Raw genomic sequence first — 13,278 nt, 5'->3', positions numbered from 1 at the left:
TATGGAACACCTGGCCGGTGATCAGTCCAAGGTACGGGGCTGTTGGGTAATGTAGTGCGTATCAGTGTAAGTGAGTGTTTGGATGCCTGTAGGTGTCAGTATTCGGGCGATGGTGCCCTCTGCTGGCCTCTGGAGGGACTCACGGGGTTCGTACTCGTGACAGAGCCCCCTCCCTGCGAACGCCTCCTGGCGTGAGGTGGAGGGCGACGTCGGGGTCTTCCTCGAGGTCGAGGGGCCGGTTTCTCTGGATGTTCTCTATGGAAATCCGTGGTTAAGTTGGGGTCAAGAATGTCCTCGGCATTGACCCAGGAATGTTCCTCTGGACCGTACCCCTCCCAGTCAACCAAGTATTGGAGAACTCGTCCCCGACGTCTTGAATCAAGCAGCTCTCGCACCTGATAGGTCTCCTCGCTCTCCACCTGAACCGGTTGGGGACTCTGCTCACGGGACCTCCCCTCACCCTCCTCCTCAGGGGCAGCAGCGGGCTTGAGCAGTGACATGTGGAAAGTGGGAGAAATACGATATGTGTCAGGCAAAGCAAGGCGGAATGACACAGGAGTGATTTGTTGTGTGATTTTGAATGGACCCACGTACCTAGGACTTAGCTTTCGGCATGGCAATCTCATCCGAAGGTCTCTGGTGGACAGCCAGACCCATTGACCCGGTTGGTAGGTGTGTCCAGGGCGTCGACGACGGTCGGCCTGTTCCTTCAGGCGCCGTACAGCTTGTTGAAGATGTACATGGGCCTGATTCCATGTGTCCTCGCTTCGTTGAAGCCAATCAGTAACAGCGGGAACATTGGTGGGTTCACCTGACCAGGGGAACATGGGTGGTTGGTACCCTAGAACGCATTTGAAGGGGGTGATTCCAGTGGAAGGCTTGATCAGGGAATTCTGAGCATATTCGGCCCATAGGAGAAAACGAGACCAGTCCTCTTGATGGGAGCTGCAGTAGGAGCGAAGGAACCGAGTGAGCTCCTGGTTGAGGCGTTCCACTTGACCATTGGCTTCGGGGTGATAGCCAGACGTGAGACTTACGTTGACCCCTAGGGCTTGAAAGAAATCCTTCCATAAACGAGAGGTGAACTGAGGACCTCTATCCGAAACGATGTCGTCAGGTATGCCGTAAAACCTGAACACCCAATTACACAGGAGTTCGGCGGTCTGAAGAGCAGTAGGGAGTTTGGGTAGAGGTATGAGGCGACAAGCCTTGGAGAATCGATCGATGATCGTGAGTATGACCGTGTTACCCTGGGATAGGGGTAAGTCTGTGATGAAGTCTATGGCAAGGTGTGACCAGGGTCGTTGAGGGATAGGAAGAGGTTGAAGGAGTCCAGCTGGCAGTTGACGAGGGGTTTTGTGCATGTTACACGTCTGACAGTTCTGAATGAATTTAATGGTGTCGGGGTTAATGGTCTCCCACCAGAAGCGGTTCTTGAGGAGATGGAGTGTGGCTGTGATGCCGGGGTGACCGGAGGCAGGAAGACAGTGAATATGACTCAGGACCTGATCACGGTGAGGGGCAGGTACGTAGGTTTTATCCGGTGGACAGGCGGCTGGTGGTGCTTCTTGTGAATTGTGTTGTTCAATAAGAGTCATGATATCCCACTGGATGGGAGCAACCACCACATGGAAGGGCAATATGCGTTCGGGGACTGAGATGGAAGGGTCGTCATCATGGATACGTGACAAAGCATCGGCTTTAGTATTCTTGGAACCTGGGCGATAAGTGACATTGAACTGGAACCGGGAGAAGAACAAGGACCATCTGGCTTGGCGTGGGTTGAGTCTCTTGGCGGAGCGTAGGTATTCCAGATTTTTATGATCAGTAAAGACGGTGAAAGGATGAATAGCCCCTTCGAGCCAATGTCTCCACTCTTCAAACGCTGCCTTCATGGCTAACAGTTCTCTATCACCCACATCATAATTCCTCTCCGCTGGGTTGAGCTTGCGTGAGTAGAAAGCACAGGGATGAAGTCTCTCCTGAGGGCCTGGTCGTTGTGAGAGAACGGCCCCAATGCCAGTATTGGAAGCGTCAACTTCGACTAAGAAGGGAAGAGAGGGGTCAGGGTGATGCAGGATAGGAGCGGTGACAAAGCGTTCCTTTAATTCCTTAAAGGCTTGACGGGAGGCTTCGGCCCAGGTGAGACGATGGATACCTCTTTTGATCATGGAAGTGAGAGGACTGACGACTGTACTGAAATTTCTGATAAAGCGTCTGTAGAAGTTGGCGAATCCCAGGAACCGTTGTAGCTCCTTGAGAGTCTGAGGCTCTGGCCACCTGAGTACAGCAGAGACCTTACTGTCGTCCATAGCAACTCCCCCCGGACTGATGACATAACCCAGGAAGGTAGTGGATGTGGTGTGAAACTCACATTTCTCGGCTTTGGCGTACAGTTGATGTTCGATGAGGCGCTGTAGCACAGTTCTGACGTGTTGAATATGATCCTGTAGGGTGTTGGAGTAGATGAGAATATCGTCAATGTAGACCACAACAAACTTGTTCAGCATGTCCCTGAAGACATCATTAATGAACGCCTGGAAGATGGACGGACTATTGACCAGTCCAAACGGCATAACCCGGTATTCATAGTGACCGTTGGTTGTAGAAAAGGCCGTCTTCCACTCGTCACCCTCTCTGATGCGAATCAGGTTGTAGGCACAGCGTAAGTCAAGCTTGGTGTAGTATTGAGCTGTGCGAAGTTGTTCTAATGCAGCTGGAACCAGAGGAAGGGGATAACGGTACTTCACCGTGATCTCGTTGAGACCACGGTAATCAATGCAGGGTCTTAAACTGCCGTCCTTCTTTTTGACGAAGAAGAAACCAGCGGATGCAGGGGAAGTGGAAGGACGTATGAAGCCTTTCTCCAACTCCTCCTTGATGTATTTAGTCATGGCTTCGGTTTCTGGGAGTGACAGTGGGAACACACGACCCTTGGGTGGATTGTGACCTGGTAGAAGGTCAACAGCACAGTCATGGGGTCGATGAGGTGGTAAGGTGTTTGCTTGGGTTTTGCTGAAAGCTGCCTTGAGGTCGTGATATTCCGCTGGTAGGTTGGGAACCTCGAATGACTCCTTGTTAATCGCCAACGAGCGCACTGGAAGAGGAGAAACGGTAGACAGGCATTTTGTTTGACATTTAGTACTCCACTTTAATATCTGACCTTCCCTCCATGATACTAGCGGATCGTGCAGTCTCAGCCATGGTAGTCCCAGAATTATGGGTGTATTAGACGTGGGCAGAACGTAGAACTGAATGACCTCCTGGTGCAGTAAACCGGCTGTGACGGATAGACTTTGTGTAAGGTGAGTGATGATACCAGTTCCCAGTGGACGACCATCTATGGTAGCTACAGACAGAGAGTTAGCACAGGGTATTAACGATACGTTGTTTGTTCTTGCAAACTCAGCTGACATGAAATTCCCAGCCGCTCCAGAGTCCAGTAAAGCAAATGTGGTCACTTGAACGTTGTTAATGGTCAGCTTCAGGGGTACAAACACACTGTTTACCGGATGGAGAGAGTGTAAGGATTCACTCACCAATTTGGATGAGACAGATGAAGGACGTGAAGGACAGTTGACTCGTTGATGACCAGGGGATCCGCAATACAGACATAGACGATTTGCCAAGCGGCGATTCTTCTCCTCAGATGAGAGATGATAGGTATTAACTTGCATGGGTTCAGAGTCCTCGACAGACTGAGCTGCTTTAATGACAGTACTGACATGAGAGCGAGGTTTACGTGAACGCTGCAGATTGTCAATTGCTATCGTCAACTCGATGAAATCGTTCAAACTTCTCCCCTCATCTCGACATGCTAGTTCAGTTTGTAATTCATGACTTAAACCCTTTCGAAACAGAACTTTTAAGGTATCACTCACCCAGGTCGTTTGTGCTGCTAATGTGCGGAAGTTCATAGCATACTCAGCAGCTGAAGATCTCCCCTGAGAGAGCTCTAGCAAGCGTTCGCCAGCACTCTTTCCCTCCTTGGGATGATCGAAAACCTCACGGAAGCGTGTGAGGAAATCATTGAAGGAGGAGAAGGATGATCCATCCGTGCGCCATACAGCGGTAATCCAGTCAAGAGCCCTTCCGGTTAACAACGAGCAAACAAAGGCAACCTTACTGTTGTTAGTGGAATAGAGCATGGGTTGTTGTTCCACAAACAGCGAACATTGTAGTAAGAAGCCTTTACATTTGTTAGGGTCACCGTCGAATCTCTCAGGAAAAGCCAGTCGTGGGTTAATCTGAGAGGGCGTGGGAACCGCATGTGCAATGGCGGCCGCTTGTGGCGCGGGTGTCGTGACAACAGGACTATGGAGATTCTGAATAGCCTTCACCAATTCCTCCGTGACGGCGGTAAGATGATTTAACTGTTGCTGATTAGCAGCGATCTGACTTGCCTGAGCTGCCAGGTTGGTGCAGAGATGTTCATGGGCTGCTGGATCTTGTCCTGGCGAAGTCTTCTGTAATGATGACTGACTCGACATGGGATCCATTTGCAAGCTTTTATTAGAACACTCGTAGTCGTACAGGCGAAGGGTCAGGATCAGCAAACACAGTATAGTAGAGATATCAGAATCGTAGTCAATACCAAGCAGTGGGTCGGGGTAACCAGCAAGTATCACAGTCCGTATTACAATCTGGGTTCAAAGGTAGGCAGCAAAGGTTCTAGGATCGATAATCATCAAGGGTTGGCAACTGGGATAGCAAGACAGGGTATAACGCTCAGAAATGTTAGCCGTGGCAGAAACAAGACTTCGCAATGAGGTGACGCCAAGGTCTGGCTTATATGGCAGTCTCTGATATGGAACACCTGGCCGGTGATCAGTCCAAGGTACGGGGCTGTTGGGTAATGTAGTGCGTATCAGTGTAAGTGAGTGTTTGGATGCCTGTAGGTGTCAGTATTCGGGCGATGGTGCCCTCTGCTGGCCTCTGGAGGGACTCACGGGGTTCGTACTCGTGACACATTTATGGCACTTACAGGAAAAATACAATAATTTATAAAGGGGATCAAATCAGCTGTGCATGACACAGAGTGCATTTGGCGCTATTGAAATTTGCCATGTAATTGTGGTTTCACTGCTGTTATCACTTTTGCATCTGCTCTCTCCAATTCTCAGAATTTCTGTGAGAACATACTACTCTGACGAAAGCACTTGTAATACATGGAAACTGTAAACAACTTGCTCCAGATATGGCATGGTGTGTGTTTTCAGTTGTATCCTGCCATCTTGTGGAAATTACCAATCAGCACACTGCTTTTCCTCTCTATTTTAAGCATCTTAATTTTAAAATAAATGTAAATGCAACAGTGCAGTAAAGGCCTATAAAGGAATAACATAAGCAGGTCATTATTTAGAGGCCTAGGTTAAAATTAAATTATAGGTAAACAAACATGTCCAGTTAGACGTTAAAATTAATAACTATTTATCTATAATTTAGTTAGGTGAATATCTTTATTCTGTTCTGTGGAACAATGCAAATCAAATGAGATTGATCATGTTAAAAGTTCTTCATGCATTCCAAGTTAAAGCTTACTTTTACTTTAAATATTTAAGTAAGCGCATTTGTAATGCTTTATGCTTCTTTGAGCTTGTGGAAAGGTTCTATAAAAATAAAACTTACACATTGAAAGCTTTTTTGTGTGTTTGTTTGTTTGTTTCAAAACTTTCACTTAAGTATGTTTTTGGCCCAATATTATGACTTCTCTAGTAAAAATGTATCACAGTATCCATACTTAAATTTAAGTGTTATTTATTTATACTTTTTATTCACTTCAGGTAACAGTTAATGAATGACAGTGAAGTTGACACTCTTGTAATACTAGCTCACAGTGATAGTGCAGGATACAACTGAATATCAATGGAAGTAAAGGCGCGCCGACTCTGACGTCATTGTGACTCTACTCCAATCAGAGGACACGAATGAAGACGCGCTCCAGTTGCTGGGTGTAGTGCATAGACTGTATAAAAACAAAAATAAAGTGAATGACGAGGCGCGTTGCCTGTTGTTTGAAGTCGTCTGATATCTTTTAGTACAGCGAAGATGTCAAGAGCAGCGGCACAGATGAATCACTGGACGACTGTGAACCAAAGGTACGTATTGTTTTCTTTTTCAATATTGTGCATGCTAAGAATACTATTTTATAGTTATATTATAGAATAGCGTACAAGAAAAGCATTAATTGCTCAACGCGTCCTGTATTGTCTTATAACCTGCGCAGAATACACGTAAAACAGCAACTTTATATTGAAGAGATTGTATTAAAAATATTCTAAGTTTGTTTGTCAGAACAATGCTTAACTCTGTGGATAGGGTCACTGTAAACTGATTAACCCCCTGTAACTCTTGCATGATATAGTTTACTCTGACTGGATGATGACACATCTGGGTCAGTGAAGAGCCTCTGTTTTTCTGCTATACTGAACATTGACAATCGGAAGCTGCTTTTGCAACCCAAGACATATTTTTTAAGTTTAAGGTGTGGTATAAAGTTATTAGCATTCTATGTGCAATATTTATCTATGCTGTATATGTCATTTATCTTATCTTTATATGTGTTTGTCATATTTTTTGTAAGTTAGATTGTGTGCAAATGTACTTATCTCTTTTTTACTAGATGCATGCACAGGTGTGTATATATAGAGGAAAAACAAGTAATGTCTGATATTATAAAAAGAAAGAATATTATTTAGTTTAACACACATGTGGCAAGTTCAAGATATTTAATCTTTGGATCCATGTTTGAAAAATATTTCTAATATTTTCTACAAAAAACAACAGTATTCATTAATTTGCAAGGTTTTACACATATAGTTTTAAGAATGTTGAGATGCTTATTTACTTAGGCTTATTCCATTTTATCTGAAAATAATGTATAAGTGATATTTAAAATATTTGATATTCTACTGTCTGCTTATTTATGTATTCATGTTTACACTTTGAAAGTTATTATAAGTTAAACATGAATACATTTTCTTATTATTATTGTTATTATTTCCTCAAATCAGCCATTAGTAGACTTATCCACCATGAGTGCCCAAGTGGATGCAGACGTCCAGACCATATCTCCCGAGATGCCTGCCATGTTTGATGGCATGAAGCTGGCTGCTGTAGCCACCGTGCTGTATGTCATAGTGCGGATCCTGAACCTGAAGTGTCCCATGGTGGCCCCGGACATCACCTGTCAAGATACCCCTCTCAATTGCTACCTGCTCAAGTCTTGCCCCATTCTAACCAAAGAGTGAGTGCTTCTGCCTAGAAAGCTTTCTTGTCAACCTCCTTGCAGTCTTCTCACACATGGCATCTTTTTTAGATGGCGAAATACAATAAAATGATGCGATTTGCTGTAGAATGACCAGAAGAATCCAGGAATAAATGTTTTTTTAAATAAATATTGGATACTACTTTTGAGCCACACTTTATAAATATTATGCCACATGCCCATGTATCCAGGTACATCCCTCCCTTGTTATGGGGGAAGAATGGACATCTCCAGACTGCTCTTTATGGGAAGATGGGAAGGGTAAAGTGCCCTAAACCTTGTGGGCTGCGTAAGTACCTGCCCATGTCAGATGGAGCCACTGCCACTTTTGACCTGTTTGAGCCACAAGGTGTCCACTGTACTGGAGGTGAGCTTGGGTTTTGCAGTAAAGGGATATTTGACCCCAAAAAGGAAATATTGATCCAAAAATATACACGGAGCTATCATATGGTTCAAATATTAAACACAAATAATCTTTTTTACTTGCATTTTTAGACCTTGACAGCCTGACATTTTCATCCACTTAGTGTTGTTTTATGATTAAGATGTGATGCTCCTACTTTCACTATCTGTCTCTGTCCCATCACAGATGACATCACCTTGGTGATCTGTCCTGGGATCGGTAACCATAGTGAGAAGCATTATATACGGACCTTTGTGGATTATTCACAGAAACAAGGCTACAGGTGCGCCGTTCTCAACCATCTTGGAGCGCTACCAAACATCGAGCTGACTTCTCCGAGGATGTTCACGTACGGTAAGCCATGTGTGACATGCATGCTTGTTTGATATGAAACAAGTATACTTGTGAAAAACAACCAGACAGTTGATTACAATTTCTTTATAATAAGATGAGTTTTCTTTTGTAAAAAAAAAAAATTTATATATATATATATATATATATATATATATATATATATATATATATATATATATATATATATATATATAGATCTAGATATAGATATAGATATATAAAGATATATAGATAGATAGATATATATAAAGATAGATAGATAGATATATAAAGATATATAGATAGATAGATAGATTGGTCTCCATAATGTAGGGAATATTAGATTAAGAATTGTAACACAGAATTATAATTATAAATGATAAATAAATTTTTATGCTTGTGTGATATAACATATATATATATATATATATATATATATATATATATATATATATATATATATATATATATATATATATATATATTAGGGGTGTAACGATACGCGTATTCGTATTGAACCGTTCGGTACGACGCTTTCGGTTCGGTACGCGGTACGCATTATGTATACCGAACGGTTCGTTGGAGTAATTAATTATATTTGAAAAAAAAAAAAAAAAAGAGAGAGATAGAAATATAATGATATGCGTTCAACAAGGTAGCCCAATAACCCAAACAACGTAACAGGCAACGCCCCTGACACTCCCGAAGAAGAAAAAAACACCATCTTATATGTTTATGTTAGGCTACTCAGCAGGCGCTCGCTCACTCAGTACGCGCTGAAGGCTCGTTGCAAAATAGCCAATGCGTTTAACAGACTAGAAATGAGAAGATCCCCCAATAACCAACAGGTCTGGTGCTCCTAAAAACGCGTGGAAAACGCTAAGCACGTCTTTCTCCTCCTTTCCAAAGCGCTCGGGCAGAAGCGCTCATGAGGCGTCTGTCTTTGCTAAGCAACAATGACGTGCTCTCTCCATGAGACGCGGAAATTTCAGCGAAGGATAAATGGATTTGCAGCTCTAAAAATCGCTTGCAGTAGCTCTGCTACTAAATTTATTTCAAAATTGCAATCCATATACAACTATGATCAGCTGATCCTTCATCTTGGCTGAGCTCTCAACGTTGTTACGGGAAAGGATGAAGCTGATTGGTTGGTTCTTGTCACATGACCCGCGTTGCGCTTGCGGCATTCTGAAAAGTTGAGATGTTTTTACATTTTGCTGTATCTAAAACGTATCGAACCGAACCGAACCGAACCGTGACATCAGTGTATCGTATCGAACCGAACCGTGAATTTTGTGAACCGTTACACCCCTAATATATATATATATATACATATAATTTACAATGTATAATTATATTAATTCGAATTTCTTATTATGCAATTTAATTATATTTATATAATTAAAATAAACTTATGTTATATTAATATAGAAAAAGTAAAAGAACCACTGAATGCTTATTTTAATTATGTTTGTCTATGGTTTATATAACACTGTGTTAAAGGTTGTACCTGGGAGTTTTCAGCAATGGTGGGCTACATTAAACACACATTCCCACAAACACAGCTCATTGTGGTGGGCTTCAGTCTTGGAGGGAACATTGCCTGCAAGTACCTGGGTGAGAATCTAGCCAATCAGGAGCGAGTGCTGTGCTGCGTCAGTGTCTGTCAGGGATATAATGTTCTGAGGTGAGAAAGTATTTTTAACTTATGAACTTAATGTAAAATTACAAATCATTTATGTGATTTTTTTTACTACTTTTTTCTGTTTTAATTGATTGTCTTAAGGGCTCAGGAGACGTTTCTACAGTGGGATCAGTGTAGGAGGCTGTACAACTTCATCATGGCAGGCAACATGAAAAAAATCATTCTATCTCACAGGTAAGTATCCTTATTTTTGTGACATATCTGATTGTAGTTGGTCAGTCAGGGCATCCATTAAACTGTAGGATTGACAACCAGTGACAACCAATTTTTTTTATTATTCCTACTAGGGATGCAACATTACAGTTATATCTCTGGGATTCAAATGCGATTTTTAAAACAAATTAACAAAAAAAAAATGTCCTGTACACTTCTGAACACTATAGAAAAACATGGATTATCATATGTCAACACCAAATTTCTTTTCAGCGAAGTATTATTTTTCATATTTTTATTCAAAATTAGCCATTATTGAGCATTATAGACACATGTTATGTCTGTTCAATTCATACCGGTAGCCATAAGTATGCCTAATTATTTAGTATTTTTTTATTTTATTTATTAAGTATATTTGTAATCCATTACTAATCAATGTAGCCTTTATTACAATACAGAATATATGTTCTGCCTCATTTTGTGAAGCCAGATCAGATCACAAAAGGAAGTTATTTTAAACACGTCACTGATGTTGCGGAGTAAAACCATGCTCTCTTTTTTTAGACAACAGGTTTCTCACAAGGGAAGATATTCAGCTTAAATGCATGTTATAAGCTTGGAGGCTTTTGCTCATTTCATTGCACAGACTCACTGGCACACAAAAAGAGCCGATTCAGAGAGAAATAAAATGCACAGAAATTATTTCAATTATTTTATTGTAGGGCAAGTTTATTTGGTATGAGCTCTAGCAAAATGGAGCCCGCCGACCTCAGCCGGCTGTATACGGCCACTTCACTCATGCAGATTGATGACAACATTATGAGGTACTTTAAAAGCTTTCATGAGACAATTCTGACTGCATCTTAAGTTGCCATAATGATTCTTTTCAAAATGTATGTCTCTATTAGGAAGTTTCATGGACACAACTCTATAAAGGAGTACTATGAGAAGGAAAGCTGTGTGCATTATATTCACAATGTAAGTAATATTGTTGAAAGCCAGTTATATTAAGTCATATTGTTAGACTTTTTTTTTTTGATAACCAAAATTGTATACGTCTCTTATATCAGATCAGTGTTCCTCTCTTCTTGATGAACTCTTCAGATGATCCATTAGTCCACCAGTCACTGCTGACGATACCTCGCACACTAGCAGGTATTTATATATTAGATTTGAGCTATTCTATCTAATACTTTCCATTTTTATCCATCTTTATTTGGAAGAGTTAATGGATGTGTCAAGGCTTTTAACAGGCAAAAAAGAAGCCATTAAACATAAAGGACAGACCAAAGGAGTGTAAAAAAAAAAAGGGCACACGTCTTCAACACGTATGGCCTAATAGCGCTTTTAGGCGCCCATTAAGACTCTCAGCACCGCTGTGTGTCTAAGATCCTGCATTGGACACCTGTGCTGAATTTTTTAGGGCCATCTGATCCTACCCTCTGTGATTACTTATCAGATAACTGCTGTCAGCTTCTTCCTTCAGCCTCAGGTGAAAGATCCGACAGCAAACCCCCTATTAAGGAGCCTAACTGCCTTGCACTAAGGAAATATAGGTCACCTGATCTTTAGCTCCTTCCCTTCAACAGAACTTCAAAGTTGATGCATTTTTAAAGAGGCCACAAGAGAAGTCTTTGTAGTCTCGTATATCAATTTGGATGGATTAATGAGCATTCTGAGTATATGTCTAATTGATAATTAATGCTGTTAATTTATAATGATAATAAGACGCATTTATAATACGATAGAAAAACGATTCTCAATCTGGTTCAGTTAAAAACTCAACCAGTGTAGTTCGATTCCTTTACAAATGCCTCTCATGAATCAAGTCTTTTTAGTTAATTAAAAGCATATTTAACAACCAGTGTAGTCAGTTCTTGAACAAATGCCTCTTATAAGCCAATTCTTTCTTAGTGGATCAAAAGCATATTTAACAACCAATGTAGTCTGATTCCTGAACAAATGCTTTTGAATCGAAATTATACTGCACAGCTAGTAGTTGATTCCTGAATGAATGCCTCTTGTGAGCCAATTTGTTTCTAGTGAATCAAAAGCATTTCCTGCTGCCAGTGTAGACATTTCTTTATAAAATCAAAAGCATATTGTGTAATGAGTGTTCCTTAAATTCATGATAACACGCATATTGTCCAGTTTCTGAAAAAATTACTTTCATGAGTCTGTTCTTTTTATTGAATCAAAAAACATAGAAAACGGCCAGTGTAGTTGGACTCTTGGATGAATCTTTGTAGTGAAAAACATTCAGTGCAGCAAGTCCAGTTCCTATCACAATGGCTTTTATGAGTTGGTTCTTTTAAATAAATCAAAAACATGCATCTAAAATGAATGGCTATAAAAAAATCTGTATTGTTTCTCCACAGAAAAGAAACAAAATGTTATCTTTGCACTGACACTACATGGGGGTCATCTCGGCTTCTTTGAAGGCGCTTTTCTCTTTCCTCAGCCTCTTTCCTGGATGGACAAAGTCATAGTCAGTTACGCCAACGCTATCTGCCAATGGGAGAAACACAGGCCGCAATGCCAGTAGGAGAAATCATGCTTTGTGCAACACTAAGCATAATGCTTTATGGGGTTCTCTCGATTGAGTTGAGGTTAGATGATGGTTTCTAAAGGTCTGACTCACTAGAGTTTGCTCTGGCCTTCAAGAACGAATTCCAGAGAAAGCACATACGGTAATAAATTATACTTACCGTAAATTGCGTCAGATGTCAGTGGTGTATAGTTACAAAGCCTGACAAAGTGTGCTGAGGGATTCGTGAAATGATTTGGAAAGTTTATTTGCGGAAAAACATATCTGGCAAGAGGAGATGGTAACCCAAAGTTCACCAGCTGTCATTTACATAGATTTTCCTACACTGTGATGTTAGCCTATCTCAAATAAAAACTCATCAAATTACCTTTACAAGATGTTAAAACTTTGATTAAATTGTTAATTATTTATTGATGATTTTTGAAGTTCAATATAATTTGAAAGTTTGCACTTAAATTGAAATGGTTCTCATTTTCTTTTGAAAGGTCTGTCAAGGTTGCCTTATGTTTAATTGACACTTGACACTAACATGGTACTTTTAATTGTATCATTTTATCACTACTTCAGTGGCACAATCATTTTCAGTAAATGTATTTAATAAATAGTTTCCTGTAGTTGGAAGCGCAAAAAATTGTAGCAATATTCTTTTATTTGTCTCCGATTTATTGACTTATTTTAAAACTCTCTCTCTGTGGTTCGTACTATCATTCTCTGTTGTTATACTATAAATAAACATGTCAAAGTATTTCCTTTAATTGTAACTTTAAACCAAAGAACATTGACATAGTATTTTATTGCACTCTGGAAGTGGTTTAGCTTTTTCATGTCAATAATCAGTTAAAATCTCTTCTTGATGTTAACTGGAACAA

The 13,278-nt window shown here is 40.8% G+C and overlaps 1 protein-coding gene across 2 annotated transcripts; it reads left to right on the top strand.

The window, feature by feature from the left end:
• Positions 1-5,945: 5,945 nt before the first annotated feature.
• Positions 5,946-13,031, top strand: LOC113066876 (monoacylglycerol lipase ABHD2-B-like). 2 transcript variants are annotated; one of them, XM_026238968.1, is made up of 11 exons: positions 5,946-6,098; positions 6,365-6,484; positions 7,014-7,246; positions 7,459-7,634; positions 7,857-8,024; positions 9,507-9,690; positions 9,790-9,882; positions 10,584-10,685; positions 10,770-10,839; positions 10,932-11,016; positions 12,323-13,031. In XM_026238968.1, the coding sequence occupies exons 3-11, from the start codon at positions 7,035-7,037 to the stop codon at positions 12,487-12,489; spliced, it is 1,257 nt and encodes a 418-aa protein (XP_026094753.1). In that variant the 5' UTR covers positions 5,946-6,098; positions 6,365-6,484; positions 7,014-7,034; the 3' UTR covers positions 12,490-13,031. The 2 variants fall into 2 exon arrangements, with proteins under 2 accessions (XP_026094753.1, XP_026094752.1); XM_026238967.1 differs by having other exon boundaries at positions 12,240-13,031.
• The last annotated feature ends 247 nt before the right edge of the window (positions 13,032-13,278 follow it).

Source organism: Carassius auratus, chromosome 50 (genome assembly GCF_003368295.1).
Source record: "Carassius auratus strain Wakin chromosome 50, ASM336829v1, whole genome shotgun sequence".
NCBI classification, from domain to species: Eukaryota; Metazoa; Chordata; class Actinopteri; order Cypriniformes; family Cyprinidae; genus Carassius; species Carassius auratus.
The sequence above is the reverse complement of the archived record's forward strand: the minus strand, read 5'-3'. Positions and strand labels throughout refer to the sequence as shown.

Coding starts and splice junctions, on each gene's coding strand:
- LOC113066876 (XM_026238968.1), top strand. CDS start 7,035: ATGAGTGCCCAAGTGGATGCAGACGTCCAGACCATATCTCCCGAGATG. Junction 10,840..10,931: donor GTGTGCATTATATTCACAAT/GTAAGTAATATT, acceptor CTCTTATATCAG/ATCAGTGTTCCTCTCTTCTT. Junction 11,017..12,322: donor GATACCTCGCACACTAGCAG/GTATTTATATAT, acceptor CTCTTTCCTCAG/CCTCTTTCCTGGATGGACAA.